The sequence below is a fragment of the Arachis ipaensis genome, chromosome B5 (genome assembly GCF_059453495.1).
Source record: "Arachis ipaensis isolate K30076 ecotype BB chromosome B5, ASM5945349v1, whole genome shotgun sequence".
Taxonomy (NCBI): domain Eukaryota; kingdom Viridiplantae; phylum Streptophyta; class Magnoliopsida; order Fabales; family Fabaceae; genus Arachis; species Arachis ipaensis.
Genome location: NC_142440.1, coordinates 102,677,748 through 102,701,409, shown reverse-complemented (window position 1 = coordinate 102,701,409; position 23,662 = coordinate 102,677,748). Strand labels below are relative to the sequence as shown.

The 23,662-nt window shown below is 30.4% G+C and overlaps 1 protein-coding gene across 2 annotated transcripts; it reads left to right on the top strand.

The window, feature by feature from the left end:
- Window positions 1-16,245: 16,245 nt before the first annotated feature.
- Window positions 16,246-20,384, top strand: LOC107641953 (uncharacterized). 2 transcript variants are annotated; one of them, XM_088488275.1, is made up of 5 exons: window positions 16,246-16,705; window positions 17,600-17,657; window positions 17,874-17,957; window positions 18,041-18,182; window positions 19,921-20,384. In XM_088488275.1, the coding sequence occupies exons 1-5, from the start codon at window positions 16,348-16,350 to the stop codon at window positions 20,197-20,199; spliced, it is 921 nt and encodes a 306-aa protein (XP_088344401.1). In that variant the 5' UTR covers window positions 16,246-16,347; the 3' UTR covers window positions 20,200-20,384. The 2 variants fall into 2 exon arrangements, with proteins under 2 accessions (XP_088344401.1, XP_088344400.1); XM_088488274.1 differs by having other exon boundaries at window positions 16,264-16,705; window positions 17,591-17,657.
- Window positions 20,385-23,662: the final 3,278 nt, after the last annotated feature.

Below are 23,662 nucleotides of genomic sequence, written 5' to 3'. Positions count from 1 at the left end.
ATGCACCATGGCACAAGCTCTTGGATGTGCTCTATGAGTACTTCCAAGACTAATGTGAAAAGGTATGGACTTAAGGATGATCCCTGGTGTAATCCTATACCAATAGAAAATTCCTCTGTCACACCACTTTGAGTCTTCACACTAGTTGTGGCCCATCATACATGTCTTTAATTGCACGAATATATGCGATCCTTACCCTCCTCTTTTCTAAAACCTTCCATAAGACCTCCCTTGGTACCCTATCATACGCTTTTTCCAAATCAATAAACACCATATGTAGATCCCTTTTATTACTACGATATCTCTCCATCATCCTTCTTAAAAGGTATACCGCTTCAGTGGTAGATCTGCCTGACATGAATCCAAATTGGTTCTTTGTTACTTGTATCTCTTTTCTCAACCTCTGTTCTATCACCCTTTCCCATAACTTCATGGTATGACTCATAAGCTTGATCCCTCTATAGTTTCTGCAACTTTGTATATACACCTTATTCTTATAGATAGGTACCAAAGTGCTCTTTCTCCACTCATCAGGCATCTTCTTTGACCTTAAAATCTCAATAAAAAGCTTGGTTAACCGGTTGATGCGTTTTTCTCTAAGACCCTTCCAAACCTCAATCGGGATATTATCAGGTCCTACTGTCCTGCCATTTTTCATCTGCTTTAGAGCCTCTTTTACCTCGAAGTCTCGAATTCTTCGATAGTAGTCAAAGTTTTGATCTTCTTCCCTTGTGCATAATCGACCAAGGTTCGAAAGAGTCTTCTGTCCCTCATTAAATAACTCGTAGAAGTAGCTCTTCCATTAAACTTAAAAATATTATGTTTGAAAAATACTAAAATAGTTTTGGTGGTTTTTTTTTATTATTTTCAAATAATATTTATATTTATTAAATTTTAAGTAAAGAAATTTAGATTAGATTGTTAAAAAAATTGTTAAAAAATAACAAAAATAGGAAAAAAGAATAAAAAAAATTTAAATGAGTAAATAGGTCAATTCATTTATTTCGCAGACCATCCAACTGTTGGGCTAAACACGTTAACCAATTCAAAAGTTCACATATTTAAAGTCGTTAAATGGGCTAATCTCAATGGATTTAGTTCAATTTAACAGTCCTACTTAAAATTTCATAATGTCATCATCAAGTAATGTAAACGAATTGAGTCTTAATGTTTCGAAAAGGAAAAATAAAAAAAGAATATAAATTTATTACTGGTTGAAAAAATTTTGCAAAATGTGTAGAGTAAAGAAAAAAGATTTGCTTTTTAAGATTTTTTTATGGAAGAACGAGTCATTAAAATAATTTTAATTAAGGAGAGAAAATGTAATTTAAATCTTAAGTGTAGTTTAGTTTTACTTTTATGAACCAAAAATATTATTCTATAACACATCTAACCTTTTTTTATTTTGTGCTTAATTTATAGTTAGACTAAGATTAAAAATCTTTAGTACAATAGAATATTTTATTACCATGTAACCAACTCATATCAGATTTTAAAATTATACCTATATACAAAATTTTGATATAATAAAAAATTAAAAATATTATCTAGAATAAATATTTTTTTGTGGTGAAAATAAGTTCTATAGTTCCGTGTATTTGGCTATTTGCAGTTTTGCACGGATCAATTGCTAATAGCAGTATATAATTGGATATTTCATTCGTGATTTTTTCTTAATATATAAAAATTAATAAGTCCGAAAAAAAGTAATATATAGAAGCACGCGTTGTTGGAACTAGACATTCTCTTTTGAGAATGCAGGTACAAGATCAAGATCAAATTAATTTTAGAGAAATATTAAGGATATTAAAATTTATTGTTTTTTATTACTTAATCATTAATTTAATTTTTAATTTATTTTTTTTAGTCTAGTAATTTAATAATATATTTTATTTTATATTTTTAAATATTAATAACTAATTAATGATAAAAACAATAAATTCTGATGGTTTTTTAGCATTTTTTTTTTTAATTTTATACATGCATGCGTGAAGTACCTTATAATTTTGAAAGTAATGAAATAAGCCACATTGACTAAGAAGAAAAAAAGGATGAGATATCTTTGTCTATGTTGGCTCCATGTATGTATCAGAAATTTGAAGGTAAAGGAGTAAGGGTTAAGAATGAAATGGCATTGAGACAAACAGCATAACTACTTTGATTAAGGTATTCTCTCTTTTGATTATATATATATGACTACAGCTGTTCTATTACCGTTCTAACTAGAAGCTGACTCTTGATTTTTCATGTCTCCTATTTTATGATTAGGATTGATGATTAGGTTTGCTTGATAAAAATAGGGAAAAGAATATTGTGCACAATCAAATTGATGAGTGAACTATATAATATATGAAAAAACTATTATATGGTTCTTAACTCAAAAACACTTTAAATTATTAAATTTTCAGAGAAATTGTATATATGGATAATAATGCATGCATGCTTTAAAAATATTCCTAAGGCACACGTTAACGCGCGATGTTTAGTAGTTGGAAAAGAATACAAAGAAGACAGAAATAGAAATTAACCATGTGTTTTTCTTAGTATTTTTGTATGGAGAATGTTAGGGGACAACGAATTTGGTGAACAATATGAACAACGGCCCGAAATTAGCCCAATTAATTTATTAACATAGGTATTTTCGTAAACATTCACATTCTCTAAATCCTAATTTTAATTATCTTAATTACTTCCATCGTAATCACCCCATCCACTCCCCCCTTCTTTGACACAATAGTAAAAACCTTTCTCCTTTCTTACGTTTTGAGCACCATTAAGGAAAGGAAACATTAGCCTTCTCTCACAGCCATTTGAAACGGCATTGACGAAGGGAGACCTTCCCACGTTAGCCGCTTCTTTTTCATTGTAACCCGTCGTCCACCCTGCCACCCGCCGAACCGACCATCCACCGGCGCCTCCATTGTGAAGACGTGAAGCAGCAGGCGAGCATCCGTAGCCCCGTCGCGTGGAAGTTGGCCAGAAAACCACCGGTGTTGTCCTTTACCCACAAGCTCCGTAGGTTATAGCCCTTACATGTTTGCGTCGCTTGGAGTCATCCTCGAATACAACAAGAGTAGCCGTGGGCTGTTTCTCCCTTCCCAGATTGAAGGTCGGTAACCCAATAACCGTTAATTGAATGTTTAAGATGTTCATAGTTACTTTTATGTTCTGGATGCATATAATGGTTTTGCTGGTTGCGCAAATTTCTGGCCCTGTTTGAGTTCTGCAAGTCTTTGTGAACATATGGAAGTTGAAAGGAATGAATAATGACACGTACATGTTTCTGAGCATCCGAGTTTTTTGCGTCTTGTTTTTTAATAATTTACCGTATTTGGGTTTGTTTTGGCTCCGGGTGTTAGTAAGTCAGCAGTTCGTGTGAAGCACGTGCTATGAATATGTTGATTTGTGAGTTGTTTAACGAATCTAAATCGGATGGTCATTTTTATACATGAATAGATAGTTGAATATTTTTTACAAGTGTTTGAAATTAGGTTGAGGATGGTAAATATTTGATGGAGCCTAGGCTTGATATTTTAGTTGTGAATTCTTTATCTGTTTCTGGTTCATTTGATTGACCTTTAATTTCTATAAATGACGGATGTTCAATTTTGTAAGAAAAGATGGATGAAAAAATGTTACATTCTCTACATCATTTAGGTAGGAATTTCTAATGTTGGGAATCTATGGAGCCTAGCAAGCTGGTTATATTAGGACTTATTTTCGTTACTTACATAATTAGAAATTCAATTTGTAATAGCAATGCTTCCTAGTAACTTGTTTAGCTTGATTTTTTTTAAATTGCCTTTGTACTCTTACTCTACACGACTGTCGGTGTTATGCTGTTGATTCTCAATTTTTTTTTTAAATTAAAGCATGGATAGTAATATCACATGGTTCATGGATCCTTAGATCAAAGCAAACATGTTTGAAATTTGATGGAGCCTCGGCTTGATAATTTAGTAGTTAATTCTTTATCTGTTTCTGGTTTATTTGGTTGACCTTTAATTTCTATAAATGACGGATGTTCAATGTTGTAAGAAAAGATGGATGAAAAAATGTTACATGATCTACATCATTTAGGTAGCAATTTCTGATGTTGCAAATCTATGGAGCCTACCAAGCTGGTTATATTAGTACTTGTTTTGCTGACTAACGTAGTTAGAAGTTTAATTTTTAACAGCTATACTTCCAAGGACCTTGTTTAACTTGTTTTTTTTTTAACTGCCTATGTACTCTTACTGCACACGACTGTGGGTGTTATGCTGTTCATTTTGATATGATTTTTTTTTAAATTAAAGCATGGATAGTAATATCACATGGCTCATGGAACCTTCGATTAAAGCAAACATGTTTGAAATTTGATAGAGCCTCGGCTTGATAATTGAGTAGTTAATTCTTTATCTATATCTGATTCATTTGATTGACCTTTAATTTCTATAAATGACGGATGTTTAGTTTTGTAAGAAAAGATGGATGAGAAAAATGTGACATGATCTACATCATTTAGGTAGCAATTTCTGATGTTGCAAATCTCTGGAGCCTAGCAAGCTGGTTATATTAGGACTTGTTTTGGTGACTTAGGTAATTAGAAGTTCAATTTTTTATAGGTATGCTTCCAAGGACCTTGTTTAATTTGATTTTTTTTAAACTGTCTATATACTCTTACTGCACATGACTGTGGGTGTTATGCTATTGATTTTCACATTTTTTTTAAATTACAGCATTGATAGTAATATCATATGGTTCATGGATACCTGGAATAAAGCAAAACATGTTTGAAATTTGATGGAGCCTGGAATTGATATTTTATTTGTGAATTCTTTATCTGTTTCCGGTTCATTTGATTGATCTTTAATTTCTATAAATGACGGATGTTCAATTTTGTAAGAAAAGATGGATGCAATAATGTCATGGTTCTTAGCGGTGGCTGATGTAGATATGAGTAAAATTGGTTGTAAATACTATAGTTGCATCATGTAGATATGAATATATTATTATCACTATTGGATGTTGTAGAGACTCGTTTTAAAATTTAAATAATAATTCATAGTTATACAGAAACAAATTTTGTTTCCGCGTGAAATTTTGCTAAATGCTGCGACAGGACTATTATACTATATGAAGGTAAAAAATTTAACGTTTCTGAGCTGAACTACAGCATTTATGAAGGAATTTTTTTCTGTTAATAATTTCTAGTACTAATAATAATAAGCAATTGTTACCAGGAATTGCATTCGTTCATTCCATAATCGGAAGGCCAATTTTTTAACTCATTCCTATCTATTGAGCTTGTTATGACCGATGTCATGTTATTTGATGTTTACTTGAATTGCGGAGGACATTCTATTGTTCTGCAATTGATTTCCATTTTTTTCTTAAATTACAACATAGTTAGTAATATCACACTGTGCACGGATGGTTGAATTATAGCAAATCATATCAAATTTGTTGCATTTGCTGATTAATTTTTTTCCTTTATGCTGTTTTTTTTTTTTGGTTCATGTGATTGAATTTGTACTCTAGACACCATGCACTGTTCAATTTTGTTAGAAAACTTCATACCTAAATGACGTAGGTTTTTTTCTGGTGGATAATAGAAAACTTTATTAATATGGGAGTCATTGCAATGGCAGCTTGATTGTTCATGGCAACGTTTTTATTTTTTAATCCGTCTTGGTAAATGATGTTGTGTGTGTCCAGAGCTTCGGATTGTTGGCTGTGTTTGCAATTATAGTTAGATGATAATGTGTGTTTCGTATCAAGACTTATGCTTGAATGTTTTCTGACAGGCAAAAACCTGCTCTGACTTTAACTTGCTCAATAGCATTTTAATGGGAAAAAATGTAAGCAGTGTTTTGTATTAACAAATTTTTTATTCTTTTTTATTACTCATAATTTGTATTGTGTTTATTAATAGAAATTAGTGGAGACGCGATGTTCTCCATGCTACATCACGGAATGATAACCCACTTAAAAGAAATTAATGCCGATGCGAAGCTAGCAGAGATCGATGCTATTGGGTTTGGCTTTGTGAAGCAGATTCCTCGCTGGGCAGTCAAGCAAACGATAATGATTCATTTTTTATTTTCACCTACCATATCATGCACAATAAAATAACAAGTACTAACTATACAATAATTTCTTTTGTATTGCCATCAAGATTATTATGAATTAGAATTTTAATATCCATTCTCTTATGTTAAAAAATTGTATTTTTTCAGTTATTTATCCAAACACTAAAACTTTAAAATAAGTACTTTTATAACTAAAAATCAACACAAATTAACTTATTTATAAGTTGCTATTAATAAAAGTCCTTCTACTTTAAGCTCTTTTTTCAAAAGAGCTTATTTAAGTTGTTAACCCAAATTGGACCTTAGTCTTAAGACCACAAATACCTTTTTCACATTGTTTACGTGTTTTCGTGGTGGAATTTTGTTACAACAGAAATGATAAATTTCCATGGTGAATAACATTTTTAGTTCTCTAACTACTTTGATTCTGTTTCAAGATATTAGCGAGGTGTAAAAGTTATTAGTTAAGAATAACCATCTAGTACCAACAAAAATAACCATCCGCTATCATATGGAATCGAGCATCCAGCCTCTACTATTTGTTACTATTTACACACTACACCAAGACTCTTCTAAATAACCATTTGGGTGACAATAGAGATAACCATCTGATAGCCTATAGAATCGAACATCCAACCTTTATTACTTGTAATTGACCATATACTATACACCAAGACTATTACGAATAACCATCTGGGTACCAGTAAAAATAACCATCCGCTATCCTATTGAATCGAACATCCATATTAAAATACTTGCAACTGATCACACACACTACACCCAGATTATTCGAAATAACTATCTGGGTAACAAAAAAAATAACCATTCGCTTTCCTATTAAATCGAACATCCAGTTTATAATACTTTAAACGAATCACACACACTACACCCAAACTATTCAAAATAACCATCTGGGTAACAATAGAAATAAACATTCACTATCCTATTAAATAGAATATCCAGTTTAAAATAATTGTAACTAATTATACACACCACACCAAGGCTATTACAAAATAACCATCTGGGTACCAAATAACCATCCGCTACGCTATTGAATCGAAACCGACTTTCTTTGTATATGTTGCATAAAAATCCTAAGCCAGCTTTAAATGCTCAAATCGCATCCCAACTCTTGGTATTTCGTCTTCGACAAGGCAACTATGATCCGGTAACTGCAAATCAGTTCAAAACATACATCATTCGATGAACATGAGGATTAATGGTTGATTCAAATATGCAGTTCACGAAAAAACAGCAATATACTAGAGACCAAACCTCATCAACAAGATCCGTGTCATCACTTCCAGTAATATCCGTACATTCTATGACCTACAATCAAACATACACAAACTAATTAGATACCGTACTATTAAACAAGTTTCAACTAAAAAGATTTTATTAATACTTTTTCCAAAAATATCATTAAAAATTTATTACTATACATAACTTACAAGAAATAATAACAATGAAAAGTGTACTCATAAAAAATCTCACCTAATTAGTTAGGCTTATATTAAGTATTTGAATAGAGCATGCATGGATGTGCTACATCTGAATCACACCTACACAATCTAAAACCAAGTCCATTTCTATGCTTTAAAAAGTCAAAAAGCTCATTATTTCTTCTTTGATGTGAATGATACATTCCCATTCTCCATTTTCGTTTCTTCAATTCCTTCCTTGTCAATCCTCTCTTATTTCTTCTTCTCCTTATTTGTTTATTAATTAATTTATTTTTCTTATAGTAGTAATCAGTGTTGTATGTATTATGGACTTACTAATTAGAATTTTGGGACCTTTGAATACTATATTGTATCTTATGCACAACTGTACATATATTTTCTAGCAATATTATATAGCGTGAAAAAATAAAAAAGAATGCAAAAACAAAAAAACACATTTAGTGAGCATCTAAAATGAACAGCATCTCCACTTAGAGCATATATTTCCATCTGTAAAGTGAGTTGTGACCAAATTTGTTTGTGCATGCATGGCATGGAAGCATAAGGATGAGAATTTAAAATAATCTAATGGCAACCATGTGGAATGTTTAAAGCATACCTGAATTGGTAGTTTCATTCAATTCACTTAACTAAACATGATATGCATTTCTTAAATTACACTAATCAAATGACTAAATTTAAAATTTTAAACCAATTTGGTGTTTAAACAAAACTAATAATCAAGTGCCATGTCAAAACTCAATCTAAACATCATTAAAAATAGCATAACATTATACAATTTTGAATTATAATGCCTAAAGATAACAAAATTTAAGACAAATGCTGGCAAAACATAAGAATTAAACAAAAAGTTTCACTCAGGTATTTCATCGAGCATATGGTGTGCACAATATGTAAACAGGGATTTTAAACTCAATTTAAGCAGCAATCAATCTAGAAAAATTAGCCATCAAACATTTTGGAATCCAAAAGGTATCAATCCATTAATCTAAACCTAATCTAAACACTAAAAGCAGAATTAAAAATTAGTTAAAATAAATAAACGAAATAACACGAGCAGGAAAAAGCATGGAACCTGCGTTGGTGAAAGGGGAAGAATGGAAAGAGAGGGGTAACAGAGGCGGTATTGCAGCGGCACAGAGCTCAGCCGCTGTTGGGTTGCACTGGGGTTTCTCGCGCGGGGTTGGACTTTGCACAGAGACCAGGGGTAACGTACATGGGATTGAGGAGAAATGGAGAAACAGGGAAGAAAAAGAGAAGAGAGGGAAGAGACGGTGGTCGCCGGTAGTGATGGCGGTGGTGTCGGACGTTGTCATAGGGGGCAGCGTGGGCTGTGGGTGGCCTGGGAAGTGAGCCTTCTTTATTGGGAAGGACCACTGCAAGAGAGAGGAGATATGGTATGAGGATATGAAACGTGTTACAGTTCCCTATTTCAAAAATCTAATATTTTAAATTTTAAAAAATGATTATTATTATAATTAAATTAATTACATCATTAATTAAATTTATAAGTAATTTATATTTGTAACCCCATTGTTCATATTGTTCACTAGGATTATTGTTCACCTATACTTTTCCTTTTTGTATTTATGTCCTTTTAGATACTTTTATTATCTATGATGCATGGATATTGATACGAATACAAAACACAATATAATATGCGATATACAAAGATACAAATTTAAAATTTTTATAAGATACGGGAATATGTACGATATATATATGAAATATAAAATATTTTTTAAATAAATTATAATAATATTTTAGTCGTATTTTGTTGATATTAAAACAGAAAATAATTTTTTAATTATTTATATTGTCTTTTTTTAATTATATAAACTATTTAAAATATTTTTATTTTAATAATTAATATATATATATATATATATATATATATATTATTTTTAAACTCATTTTAAGAATACATGTTAAGAATAAGATTAGATATACTGATACGTGATGGTATTTAGATATGTCTAAATATATCCAAAAAATAAAATTATTTTTTATTAAAAAGCCATACGTATGAAATAAATACTGATAATAAATATTATATCTAAAATATGTCTAATATACAAACACAATAAATTAATAGGGCTACTACACATACAAGTCTTTTTGGCTTACAAGTTCTACAAGTTGGTCCAAACCCAACAAAAACGACGCACACCACAATTCCCACACTCGAGCCTAAAAACCACGCGCCTTACTCAACAGTTTCGTTTTTCCAAAGCGCGCTCATTATGAAAGACTCTTCCTCTTCTTCCTCAATCAATACTCAAACCCTTGAGATTCAAGCCACGTTCAAAACCAAACAAAGTTCTGAAGAAACCGTCCAACTCCTCGCAAAAAGTAGAAGAAATCAAGAAGAAAACATGCAAATCTCCATAAAAAAAAGACCAAAAAGAAGGAACAAACATTATTCAAGGTACTATTTCATTTTTCTTCTAGGTTTTTCACATTTCTGTTTCTGAATTCGAAATTGAAGCACTATATTGTCATATATCTCTCTCTGTTTCACTGTTCTTAGTTTAGATCTCATATTACTGTTCTGATGAAACTCTTCAAGTCGTTTACGCTGTTTTACGTACTTCTAGTGAAACGATTTTTAGGTGTATACATATAAACTCTGTTTTGTGCATGTTTGGATGTTTTTTTAACTAGGTTTGTATACATATAAACTCTGTATGGCGTATTTATGGATGTATATGTCAGTATTGAATATGACTGGTGCTTCTAGTGGCATTTTAAACTTAAATATCATTCTGAACTCGTATAATATCATTTTATACATGTTTGGTTGAGTTGAATATGATTTTGAACTCATTTAATTTCATTTAATTGAAAAACAAAATGTGTATAGGACTGGATTTGGGGGTATATGGCTAGTATTTAGGTGTACGTGACTGGTTTTTGGGTGTATGTCTCTGATATTTGGGTGTATTTTTTGTGTATTGACAGTATTTCTTTTTTCTTGCAGTAAAAATGACAACCAAGAACCAAGGTGGAAAAAAATACAATGTAAGTGCATATATATATATATATCTTAGAACAAGTTAATTTTTCCTAATACAAATATAGGTTATTTAAATGACACTAATTTTGCTTTGTTTATAGCAAACCAAAGACTTGAAGTGTGCAACCAGACTATTGAGTGAAAAATTTGAAAAGATGGGCGAGCCAAAGAAAGTGATTGTTCGTTCGTGAATTAGGTTTTGGTTTACTCATGCACATCCCGCCAATGAATGTGCCTCACAAACTATTAAAGGAGTTGGCTAACTCCTTTAAATTGGGCAAAAACACACTGAAAACAAGCTATGGTTCCTTTAAAGTTAAACCCAAAATAATAGGGGCTGCCCTTAGCCTTAATGCATCAGGTAATTGATTACAGAAAACCTTTATAGTTCCTTTTTCTGTAATATATTCTTCGTAATATCTTATTCTGATCTCATGTAATCAAGTAATAAATTTAGGTGTATATGAGTCATATTTGGGTAAATATGAGTGATATTTGGGTGTATTTCAAGTAATAAATTATTTTCTTTTTTGTAGGAGATCTATTTCCTGATAAAGTGAGTTATAAGAATCTTTCTGAAGAGAACAAACTGATTTTTAGAAGGTTCCAGGGCAACACTCTAAAGAAGCTGACCGATGACATGATGAGTACTGGTATTGAAAATGAACAAGATTGCCTGATGTTCAAGAGGATTTTCATCCTCTATATTCAGATGGCGTTCTTGTTGCCAACTACAATAAGCAAAGTATCTCCCGTGCAGCTCCAATTTTTGAGATGAAGAAAATAACGGAGGGTAACTGGGGAGCCCATGTGCTGAATTTCATCATCAAAGGCAAAACAAATTACCATCTGAAAAAGAAAAAATCAATCGATGGATTCCTCTATACCTTGATGATAATCTATTTTCATCTGGCAAAAAACAAGGACAAGAAAGGAGAAGAAAACCCCGGACTGCCATGGGTTAGCAACTGGAATAGAGAGCAACTGATTGCAAGGATGAGAGCAGAGATAGATGGCCATATGGTAAGCGAACAGAATACCTTCTCTAATTTGGGTGTGTTTTATTTATGTAGATGCTGTAAACTAACATTTCTACTGTTTCATGGCATCGTCAAGATGGCAGAAACAAAAAAGAAATTGAAAGAAATGAAAAAGAAAGAAAAGAAAGAAGAAAAGAAAAAAAAAAAGAAGCCAAGTTCATTGTCTAAGAGTGATCCATCAGAGACTGAAGTTGATTTTTCCTTTGAGTCTGAGTCGCAAGAAGACTCAAAGGAACCTAGAAGGAAACAACCCAAAAGGACGGCCAAAAAGTATATTGTTTCTTTGGGTCTATTTTGTCAGTTTTAGGGTGTTTTTTCCTAATGATTATTTGCTTTCCAGAATAGAATCCAGAAAGAGGAAGCAAATTTTAGAGGATTCCAATTCACAAAGCAAAAGTGAATCCAATGATGAGTAAGATTCTGAAATTATCATCACTTTCTTTCCTGTTTCTACCAAAATTTAATGTATTAATAGAGGGTTTCTCATTTAATTTAAGGAGTGAAGAATCGTTGCCAATTAAAAAACAAAAATCAAAGAAAAAATTCACACTCCCGCCAAAAAGTGTGCACTATTTTCGAGAGTATCTCGTCATCAATATTGTTGTATTTGTCTAATTCATAATTTTTTGATTTTCAGGACACAATCCAAAAAAAAGAAAGCACATAATTGAGGATTCATCTTCAGAAGAAGAAATTCATTACTATGATGGGTAAGATACTTTCTAAAGCTATCTTACACTCTGTAATCAAAACAATATTTTGTTAACATGTATTTTTGAATGTACTGTTGGAACTGAAATTAGAACTAAAATAATAGAAGAATTTTTAAGACAATCAAAAAAGAAGAAAATAAATGTGCAGCAGCCTCTTCATTTATTTTCTTCTTTTTTGATTGTCTTAAAATTCTTCTATTATTTTAGTTCCAATTTCAGTTCTGACAGTACATTCAAAAGTACATGTTAACAAAATATAGTTTTGATTACAGAGTGTAAGATAGCTTTAGAAAGTATCTTACCCATCATAGGAATGAATTTCTTCTTCTGAAGATGAATCCTCAATTATGTGCTTTCTTTTTTTGTATTGTGTCTTGAAAATCAAAAAATTATGAATCAGACAAATACAACAATATTGATGATGAGATACTCTAAAAAATAGGGCATACTTTTTGGCAGGAGTGTGAATTTTTTTCTTTGATTTTTGTTTTTTAATTGGTAATGATTCTTCACTCCTGAAATTAAATGAGAAACCCTCTATTAATACATTAAATTTTGGTAGAAACAGGAAAGAAAGTGATGATAATTTCAGAATCTTACTCATCATTGGATTCACTTTTGCTTTCTGAATTGGAATCCTCTAAAATCTACTTCCTCTTTCTGGATTCTATTTTGGAAAGCAAACAATCATTAGGAAATAATACACTAAAACTGACAAAATAAACCCAAAAATACAACTTACTTTTTGGCCGTCCTTTTGGGTTGTTTCCTTCTAGGTTCCTCTGAGTCTTCTTCCGACTCAGACTCAGAGGAAAAATTAATTTCAGTCTCTGATGGATCACTCTCAGACGATGAGCTTGGCTTCTTTTTTTGTTTTTTTCTTTTCTTCTTTCTTTTCTTTTTTTTCATTTCTTTCAATTTCTTTTTTGTTTCTGCCATCTTGACGATGCCTTGAAATAGTAGAAATGTTAGTTTACAGCATCTACATAAATAAAACACACCCAAATTAGAGAAGGTATTCTGTTCGCTTACCATATGACCATCTATCTCTGCTCTCATCCTGGTAACCAGCTGCTCTCTATTCCAGTTGCTACCCAGGGCAATCCAGGGTTTTCTTCTCCTTTCTTGTCCTTGTTTTTTGCCAGATGGAAATAGATTATCATCAAGGCATAGAGGCAACCTTCGATTGATTTTTTCTTTTTCAAACGGTAATTTGTTATGCCTTTGATGATGAAATTCAGCACATGGGCTCCCCAGTTACCCTCCGTTATTTTCTTCATCTCAAAAATTGGAGCTATGTGCACGGGAGATACTTTGCTTATTTTAGTTGGCAACAAGAACGCCATCTGAATATAGAGGATAAAAATCCTCTTGAACATCAGGCAATCTTGTTCATTTTCAACACCAATACTCATCATGTCATCGGTCAGCTTCTTTAGAGTGTTGCCCTGGAACCTTCTAAAAATCAGTTCTTCTCGTTAGAAATATTCTTATAACTCACTTTATCAGGAAGTAGATCTCCTACAAAAAAAAAATAATTTATTACTTGAAATACACCCAAATATCACTCATATTTACCCAAATATGACTCATATACACCTAAATTTATTACTTGATTACATGAGATCAGAATAAGATATTACGAAGAATATATTACAGAAAATGGAACTATAAAGATTTTCTGTAATCAGTTACCTGATGCATTAAGGCTAAGGGCAGCCCCTATTATTTTGGGTTTAACTTTAAAGGAACCATAGCTTGTTTTCAGTGTGTTTTTGCCCAATTTAAAGGAGTTAGCCAACTCCTTTAATAGTTTGTAAAGCACATTCATTGGCAGGATGTGCATGAGTCAACCAAAACCTAATTCACGAACGAATGATCGCTTTCTTTGGCTTGCTCATCTTTTCAAAATTTTTACTCAATAGTCTGGTGGCACACTTCAAGTCTTTGGTTTGCTGTAAACAAAGCAAAATTAGTCTCATTTAAATAACCTATATTTGTATTAGGAAAACTTGACTTGTTCTAAGATATATATATGCGCTTACATTGTATTTTTTTCCACCTTGATTCTTGGTTGTCATTTTTACTGCAAGAAAAAAGAAATACTGTCAATACATAAAATATATACCCAAATATCAGAGACATACACCCAAAAACTAGTCACGTACACCTAAATACCAGGCACATACACCCAAATCCAGTCCTATACACATTTTGATTTTTCAATTAAACGAAATTAAATGAGTTCAAAATCATATTCAACTCAACCAAACATGCATAAAACGACATTATACGAGTTCAAAATAATATTTAAGTTCAAAATGCCACTAGAAGCACCAGTCACATTCAATACTGATATATACACCAAGAAATGCATCATACAGAGTTTATATGTATACAAACCTACTTAAAAAAATCCAAACATGCACAAAACAGAGTTTGTATGTATACACCCAAAAATTATTTCACTAGAAGTACGTAAAACAGCGTAAACGACTTGAAGAGTTTCATCAGAACAGTAATATGAGATCTAAACCAAGAATAGTGAAACAGAGAGAGAAATACGACGATATAGTGCTTCGATTTCGAAATCAGAAACAGAAATGTGAAAAACCTAGAAAAAAATGAAATAGTACCTTCAATAATGTTTGTTCCTTCTTTTTGGTCTTTTTTGATGGAGATTTGTATGTTTTCTTCTTGATTTCTTCTACTTTTCGTGAGGAGTTAGACGGTTTCTTCAGAACTTTGTTTGGTTTTGAACGTGGCTTGAATCTCGAGGGTTTGGGTATTGATTGAGGAAGAAAAGGAAGAGTCTTTCATAATGAGCGCGCTTTGGAAAGACGAAATGGTTGAGTAAGGCGCGTGGTTTTTACGCTCGAGTATGGGAAGTGTGGTGCGCGTTGTTTTTGTTGGATTTGGGCCAACTTGTAGAATTTGTAAGCCAAAAAGACTTGTATGTATAGTAGATTAGTAGGCCTGTTTATATTAATATCTGATTTGTTAATTTTTATTGTTCATGTAGTATAATTGATATGATATGATTTTTATATATAATATACAAATAGTTCTTCCTAAATTGACATCTTTATTACTAATATAAATATCTCATTCCCTAATATTGTGATGAGTTTTCTTGCAATACAAACCAGCTAAGTTTGAAGGAAACAAAATCGAGTTACTCAATTCGTAAGCTTTTACCTGTCTTCGTAATTCATAAATGAAATAATAAACAAATATTCGTTAAATTTTGTTAGTACTTTTATGTGTATGCATTCGGCAAGAAGAGCAGTCCAACGAATTTGGTAAGCTGTTTTTCTCATTTTTGTTTTGTAACTAGAAAATATCAGTGATGAAATTAACATTGATAAAGTTTTAAGTTTGCCAATGTCTAAAAGTAACGTCTAACTTATTAAAAAAATTAAAAATTAATATTTAATTTTAAAAATATAAAAATAAATTAAAACAAAAAGCATCCTATAATAAGTATTATAGAATTCACTTTATATACTAGAATGACAGAGATTTCTCTCTCTTATTCAATCATTTAGTTTGAATTTTAAATATAGAATCACTTGTATTAGTAGAATCTTGTTTCTCAAATCAATAATGTTTTAAAGATAATAAAAGATCAGTTCAATCAATTTAAAATTATTTTATTTAGTATTTATTAATTATTATAATTATATAATTTTAGATATAATAAATATATAATTATAAATATTATATATAAAAAATAATAAATATTAAATTAAATAATAAGATAACCTTAACTATTTTTTCTCAATATTTAAATCTTCATTTCGGAAAAATGTCTAGCCCAATATATATTTCTTAAGAAGTAAGAAGCAATTAAAAATTTAAAATTGTTTCATAAACTTGAAATTCACATTTCACCAACCAACTTAATAAGAATATTGCTTCTGCTTGGTGTTGCACTCTTTAGTCAAATCCCTACGTTTTATGAATACCAATTTAGTGAACAACATAACTCATTCCTACTTATAATAGTAAGCCTGTTTTTGTCCTCTCTTATTGTCAACTATGTCCAAAGCAAATAATGTGAATGGAAATCTAATGGAGAAGAGCAATAATAGTAGTAACAAAGAGTCACAGAAATCATTGTTGAACCACCAAAGATTTTTCCCCAAACACCACAACAAAGTGCACCCAATTAAGCTTCAGAGAAGCTCTTCTCCATCTCCATCGTTGTTGTCATCACAAAACTCAGATGATTCTTTGTCCCTACTTGATGAGAATATTTCATTGACTCTGCATTTGGCTTCTCCATACCAAAGAATGGTAATTAATGAACATGAAGTTCAGCTAAGTCCACCACAACAGATCAATAAGAATGAATCTGGTGAATTGAAAAGGTGCAACTGGATCACAAACAACTGTGGTATGATAGATCAATTTCATTCTTTAGCTTATTTGATTTAATATTCTCTTTCATTTCGTTTAATTTAATTTGTTGCACGGATACTTCAAAACTGATGACATCTAGTTTTCAATTTATAAATATTTTACTAATAGTTTTATTATTGCCTTAGGCTTGTTTAAAATCTTTTTTCGAGTTATTTTTTTAAAAGATCTTATAGAAAAGTAAAAGTAATTTTATGTTTAGATATTTCATTCAAAAAGATCTTTTTATTTATCAATTATGTTTGGATATAACAATATAAAAGTATTTTTTTGTTTATTTATTATATGAAAAATATTTTTTTAAGGAAAAAAGATCTTTTAAAAAAAATATAAATTACAATTTTTCAAAAAAATATATTTTTTTTATTTTTCTAATACTTTTACTTTTACTATTAAAAATTTGTCAAACACATTAAAAAATAAAAAAAAATTTTATTAAAATATATATTTTTTTACCAAAATAATGATGTCCAAACAAGGAGTTAGTGTTTTACTTTGAAATAACTAAACTCTTGCAATGCTTTATTATGCCACCTAATTTGGAGATTTTGACCAAAACATATATGTTTATTCAAGAAGAAAAAGTAAAGATGCATTTGACTTACATTTTTATTTTTTATTTTTATTTTTAAAATTTTGTGAAGAATAAAAAAAATATGAGGTAAATAGAGAAAATATAATTTTATTATTTTTGTTATTTTTTTTATAAAATCAAAAAAATAAAAAATACTAAAAATAAAAAAAATAAAAACACAAACCAGATACATCTTAATAATCTTTTACTTTGGTTTTTTTTTTTATTTTTTTTGGTTTAATATTTTCGCCAAGAGAAGCAAGATCGGAATTAATATAGAGATCTTAGCTTGTGCAGATAAGGCTTACATAGAATTTCATGATGTGTGGTGGGGAGTTCCAACCTATGATGACAAGTAAGTAGCATTTCTGCATTATGCTACAACTTTTGTGTCTTTCAAAAAGGGAATTTTTTTTTTTTTTTTAATTTTTAAGTGAAGTTAGGGGAAGAGCAAAATTTGTAACCGTTGTAGCTGCTTGTAAATGCTATTTCTACAACTCACCGGACTTCTAAAACAACTCACACATGGTTCTTCATACAAAATTCTTAATTTCTTGAATCATGGACACAGCAAATTGTTCGAGCTGCTTGTATTGTCAGGGTTGCTTATGGATTACAATTGGACAGAAATTCTGAAAAGAAGGGAAATTCTTAGGTAAATGATTTGTATGTATGCATGTGCTGTTTGATTCTTAATTACACTAACTTGTCTATATAATTAATGATTGCAAAAAACAGAGCAGTTTTTGGTGGATTTGATCCTAATATTGTTGCCAAGATGGAGGAGACCGAAATCAGGGAGATAGCTTCAAACAAAGCAACTTTCTCAGCGGAATGCAGAGTTAGGTGCATTGTAGACAATGCCAAATGCATCATCAAGGCTAGTACAAATCAACCCCCGATCTATGCAAATTTTAGATTTTATTCTCGATAAAGTACAAAGTGATTGTGCCATTAAAAAAGAAAAATTATTCATATATCCTTACAATAATTAACACTTCTTCTCATTATCATTTTATGATTTTAATGGATAAAATATTATTTTATTCTCTAATATTTCGGTTAAATTATAACTTTATCTATAGTGCGGAGTCTTATTTTTGTCCAAAATATTTTATTTCGTTTTATTTTTGTCCTTTAATCAAAATTAAATTTTTTCTTTCAAAAATATTTTTTTCTTTATTATGATCTTCTTATTCATATTATCTTTTACTTTCACTTTTAAATTACTAAAACCACTACTATGACTACTAATGATTGCTTTAGTGAACCTTCTTCTAATTGAAATAAATTATGTTTAATTATTCTGTTAATGTTATAGTTTTACTAAATTTGTAATTGAATACTTATATTTTAAAAACTTTTAATTATATCTCTACACTATTTTTAATTTTGTAATTAGATCCTTGCTATATTAAAAAATATAAGAATTAATAAAATATTTTTTTGCAAATTAAAAAAATCTACAATTAAGGATATAATTAGATCTTTGACCATATATTTTTTTAAAAAATATTCTATTAATATAATATAGACCTAATTACAAAATTCAAAATGACATAGGGACCTATTAAAAGCTTTTAAACTATGGAGACTTAAATACAAATTTGGTAAAAAACTATAGAGATAGACAAAGTAATTAAATCAAATTGTTAATTATATATTTTTAGGGTAAACTACTAAAATGGTACACAAAAGTTCACAATCACTGACATCAACAATTCCAATAGATACGAATAACAAATAAGTTTTCGAAAATCTTAAAATGAGACAAAAATAACTAGATATCGAATATATATTAAAAAATTTTAGAGATTAGATTTTGATGTAATTTTTTACAAATATTATTTAAAAATATGATCTTTTCATTTTTAAAATTTGGTAATTTTACATCAAGTGATTTTTTTAAAATAAAAAAATATAGTGAATGACCAAGCTTTTTTGAAAAATAAAAAAGAAAATTTAGAGATCAAAATTTGCTCTATATTTAAAATGGATAAATTACTTGCTAAATACAAAAACTTTTTCAGCCATTTATAAAAAATATAATATCTATTGGTTAGTTATGTTGCATTTTCAAATTATTCAATGGCTTATATGTTATTTGTATCTTTAAGAATTATTTTTGACAATAATATAAATTTTTGAATACCATATTAATAATTTATCCTATATTTTTTATTTCCAAATTCTTAAGAATAATTATTTTTCATATTTTCACTTGGTGCTTTGATACGTTTTGGTAGTATTTCATGACTATTTTAGGGGAAATTATATAAAAAAAATTTAAAAAGTTGTAATATTTGGTTGTTTCAACCATTAGATTACAAAATTTTATTCAAGATAACTTGATGAAAAATATTAAATTAAATTAAAGAAGCATAATTAAAAATTAAGTCAAACTATAAGGTCTTATAGTATAATAAAATAATCTTGAAAAAAAAAAATGGAGAACCTATTCTAGAAGTGAATTTCTTTTTTTTTTTGTTTTCCCTGTATAATGCCATAAATATGTTTAAATGTAATTTGTTAAATTCATGTGAAGACAAATAATATCTTCAATTACTTTGATTTGATGAATTTACATTTATAGTTATTCTGCTTTTGATTCTCCACAGATTGTGAAGGAACGTGGATCATTCAGTAGTTACATATGGGGTCATGTAAATCACAAGCCATTAAACAACAAATACAAATTGCCAAGAGATGTTCCACCAAGGACTCCCAAAGCAGATACGATAAGCAAGGATCTCATAAAGCGTGGATTCAGATTCTTGAGTCCAGTCATAGTCTACTCTTTCATGCAGGCTGCAGGGTTAACCAACGATCATCTTTTGGATTGTTATAGACACAATCAATGTGTAAGGCTAGCAGAAAGATCTTGGAGACATATTTAAATTAACTTGGAACTTTTACTTTATTGTTTAATTATTTTGAATTTTATTACAAGGTATATATATTAATAAGTTTTCCAAACATGTGTAGCATGAAAGATACATTGTTTTGTTTGCTGCATTTTATTGGGCTTCATATATAGGGTCAATTTTCTTCTTCTCTTATTATTATATGGCTCCATTATGTATGGTGCAGGGCTTTCTTTCATGAGACTCCCTCCAGAAATTATATTTCTAGCTTCGCTTCCGGGCTTTTGTTCCATTTGAATATATATCAAAAATATATAAATGAAATATGATTAAATCACTAAACATGACAACATAGCTAGAGAAATTATTCTCTAGTGGAGATATGATTCTCCAATTGTTTTCAAGAAATAGGAATTTTCTAAATTAGAGATAAGATTCTCTTATTTACATAATAAATGTTATTCTAAGTTTAGAAAATCGATTCTTCAAGCTAAGAATTCAAATTTCAGCTTATAACGGTTAGTTAGAGTCTTAGAGATACGATTCTCTTATAGTCAAATGGGTATGACAAATGGCTCATTTCTACCAACTTTACAATTGATACAAAGTTTTTGGAGGCCTATAAATATAGGAAAATGAGTTATATAATAAATTAATCAAGACTTTTCTAAATTCATACATACTGATTTCTACATATTTACAAAGTGATTTTACACAAATTTGTGAGATACACAAAGTTTGATTCATAAGCTTAATTTGTAACCATCCACTCTTTCAAGAGAGTTTCAATGTTTATTTTTTGATATTGTAAAAGAAGAGTTTTGTAGCTTTTTTTGTTCTTAAAGTTGTGACTACTTCAAATTTTACTTAGACGGCCTAAAGAGGAATATGTCAAGTTGAATTGTGATGAAAGTGTATTTGTGGATTGGAGTGTGGTAGGCTTTGGTTATGTTATATGCGATAACTTGGAAAGATGGTTGCAAGGACCCTTTGGACGTGTTTCAGAAATCAATGCCTTGAAAGCTGAATTGTTTAGAATTTGGTGGGGTCTTATAAAAGTTTGTGAAGCAGGATTTAGATGGTTGAATGTGAAACTAACTGTGTTGAAACATTCAATTTGGTTAAAATTTGGCATCTTGCAACAGATCATATTGAGACAAGAGTTCTTAAGAAAATCTTTGAGCTCAAGCAAAGAAATTGGTTAATCAAGTTTTCTTTCATTCAGAGAGTAGCGAACTTGATGAAGATCTACTAGCCAAGAATGGTGCTAAAGCTGAACATGTTTATGTCTATTGGCTTATTCCAGATGAAGATATGTTGAACCTAATGGAACAAGATTTTAAAAAATTATATTTGTAACCTCTCTGACTTTATCTCTCAATTAATTGTTTGATACTTATTGACTGATAGGTTGTATCTATTTTATGGTTATGTTACTACCAAATCAATAATTATTTTTTTTAGAGTAAAGATCTAACTCGACCCTGTCTATTTTCTCGAAGGACAAGGTGACTCCTGTTTAAAAATGAAGGTTTTATATGCCTTGAGAAAGTAGGGGTTTGAATCAAGGAACTATTTTGAAATTTAAACATGAATCTTAGTAAACAAATTTTTTTTTTGTTTTAGACCCTTGCAACAGGAGAAGATAAAAGAGGAAAAAGTAAAGAGAATAACACCAGCATGTATCCTAGTTCAACCTCAAAGTGTAATGAAATATATTTTCAATATCCACCACAATAATGGCGAAATTTCACTATATCAATTTTAAGATTACAATCACCAATACCAAAATTAAGACCAAGACAAAAATAAACAAATCAAATCGGTTCTACACCAACACAAACGAAACTACAATTCTGATCTTTACAAACAAACGCCAAGACCAAACAAAAACCAATGACGAAGACTCAAACTTAATCTGAAGTTGTGTTGGCTAATCTTTCTAGTTTATAATTTTTCGTTCTTAGGCTTTTTCAAATAGTCTCTCACTGAATCATAAGCCTTTTGTATACTAGGAAGATTTAAACTAAAACTAAATGTATTAAATTGAGACTAAAGTGAAGAAGAATGATATTCAACGTGTTGTCTTTGTTTTCTAAATTTTCTCCTTAAATTTCTTGAAACCTGATTCTTCTTCTTATATAAAAAATTCAATGTTCTTAGCCATTGCAGCTAATCTTTCTTCTTAATGATATGATACTTTCCTTTCTATATGCAGCAACAAACGTTTCTATATTTTCTTCAAATTTTGTTTTTGTTAGTTGATTATTTTTAAACACAATGAAACCACTTACACTAGTCATTGCTGTCCAATCTCTCTCATAATTATAATGATTGTGTTTCCTTTTATATTTGGTAGTAACAATCTCTTTCATATTCTCTTGGTATCTTACTCTTAATGGTTGATTCTTTTTCAATTAAATCGGCATTAATACCAAAGCCAAATCTAAGACTTTATAGCAAAATCAATTACACCATAATTTTCAATTAAACAAATCAAATAAATATTTGTTGTAAATTTCGCAAAATAAATAAATAATTAATTAATAAATTAATTATTATTTAAAAAAATAGAAAAAGTAAATTTTATAGTTTAAAAATGTAAAAATAATTAAAATACAAATTTTTAACATTAATTTTAAAGATTTTGATCCAAAATCAGGTTAACGGGCCGAATCGGGTTGAACCAGGTCCAAGGCCCAACATATAAATAGCAAACCCAGCAACTCATCCCCTCCATTCAGCAAAAACACGCTGAGGAAGAAATTGAAGAGCAACCCTAACCCCCAAAATTCATTCTCAATTTCAAATCCTTCTAACTTCCGATATGGAGCTTCGATTGACGAGCTGTTTGCGGCCACGTATTTCGTCTCAGAATCCTTGATAAATCATTATTTTATGATTCATATTGTGTTTAATTGTGTGATTTTATCAAATCTTTACCCACTTATTGATATGATAAGCATGTATTTACAATTCCTTCGCAAAATCACTCCATGGTTGAAAACTTGCTTCCTAGAGATTTTTAATTATGTAAATTTTCCTTTATCCCATTCGATGCCGTGATTTGTGTGTTAAGTGTTTCACGCTTCATAGGGCATGAATGGCTTAGAAATTGGAGAGGAGGCTTGCAAAAATGGAAGGAACACAAGAAACTAAGGAGATGACCAGCGAGCAATGACGCGAGCGCATGGCCCACGCGAACGCGCGAAGTGAAGAATTCACAGCGACGCGGACGCGTGCCTGATGCGAACGCGTGGATTGGAGTCTGCACGAGTGACGCGAACACGTGAACGACGCGAACGCGTGACAAGAAAAATCACTGACTGACGCGAACGCGTGGACAACGCGTACGCGTGACCTGCGCGATCTGCAAAAATAACAGAATACGCTGGGGGCGATTTCGGGCTGCTTTTTGACCCAGTTTTTGGCCCAGAAACACAGATTAAACCTAGGGAACATGCAGAGACTCAACACGCATCCACACACATTGAGA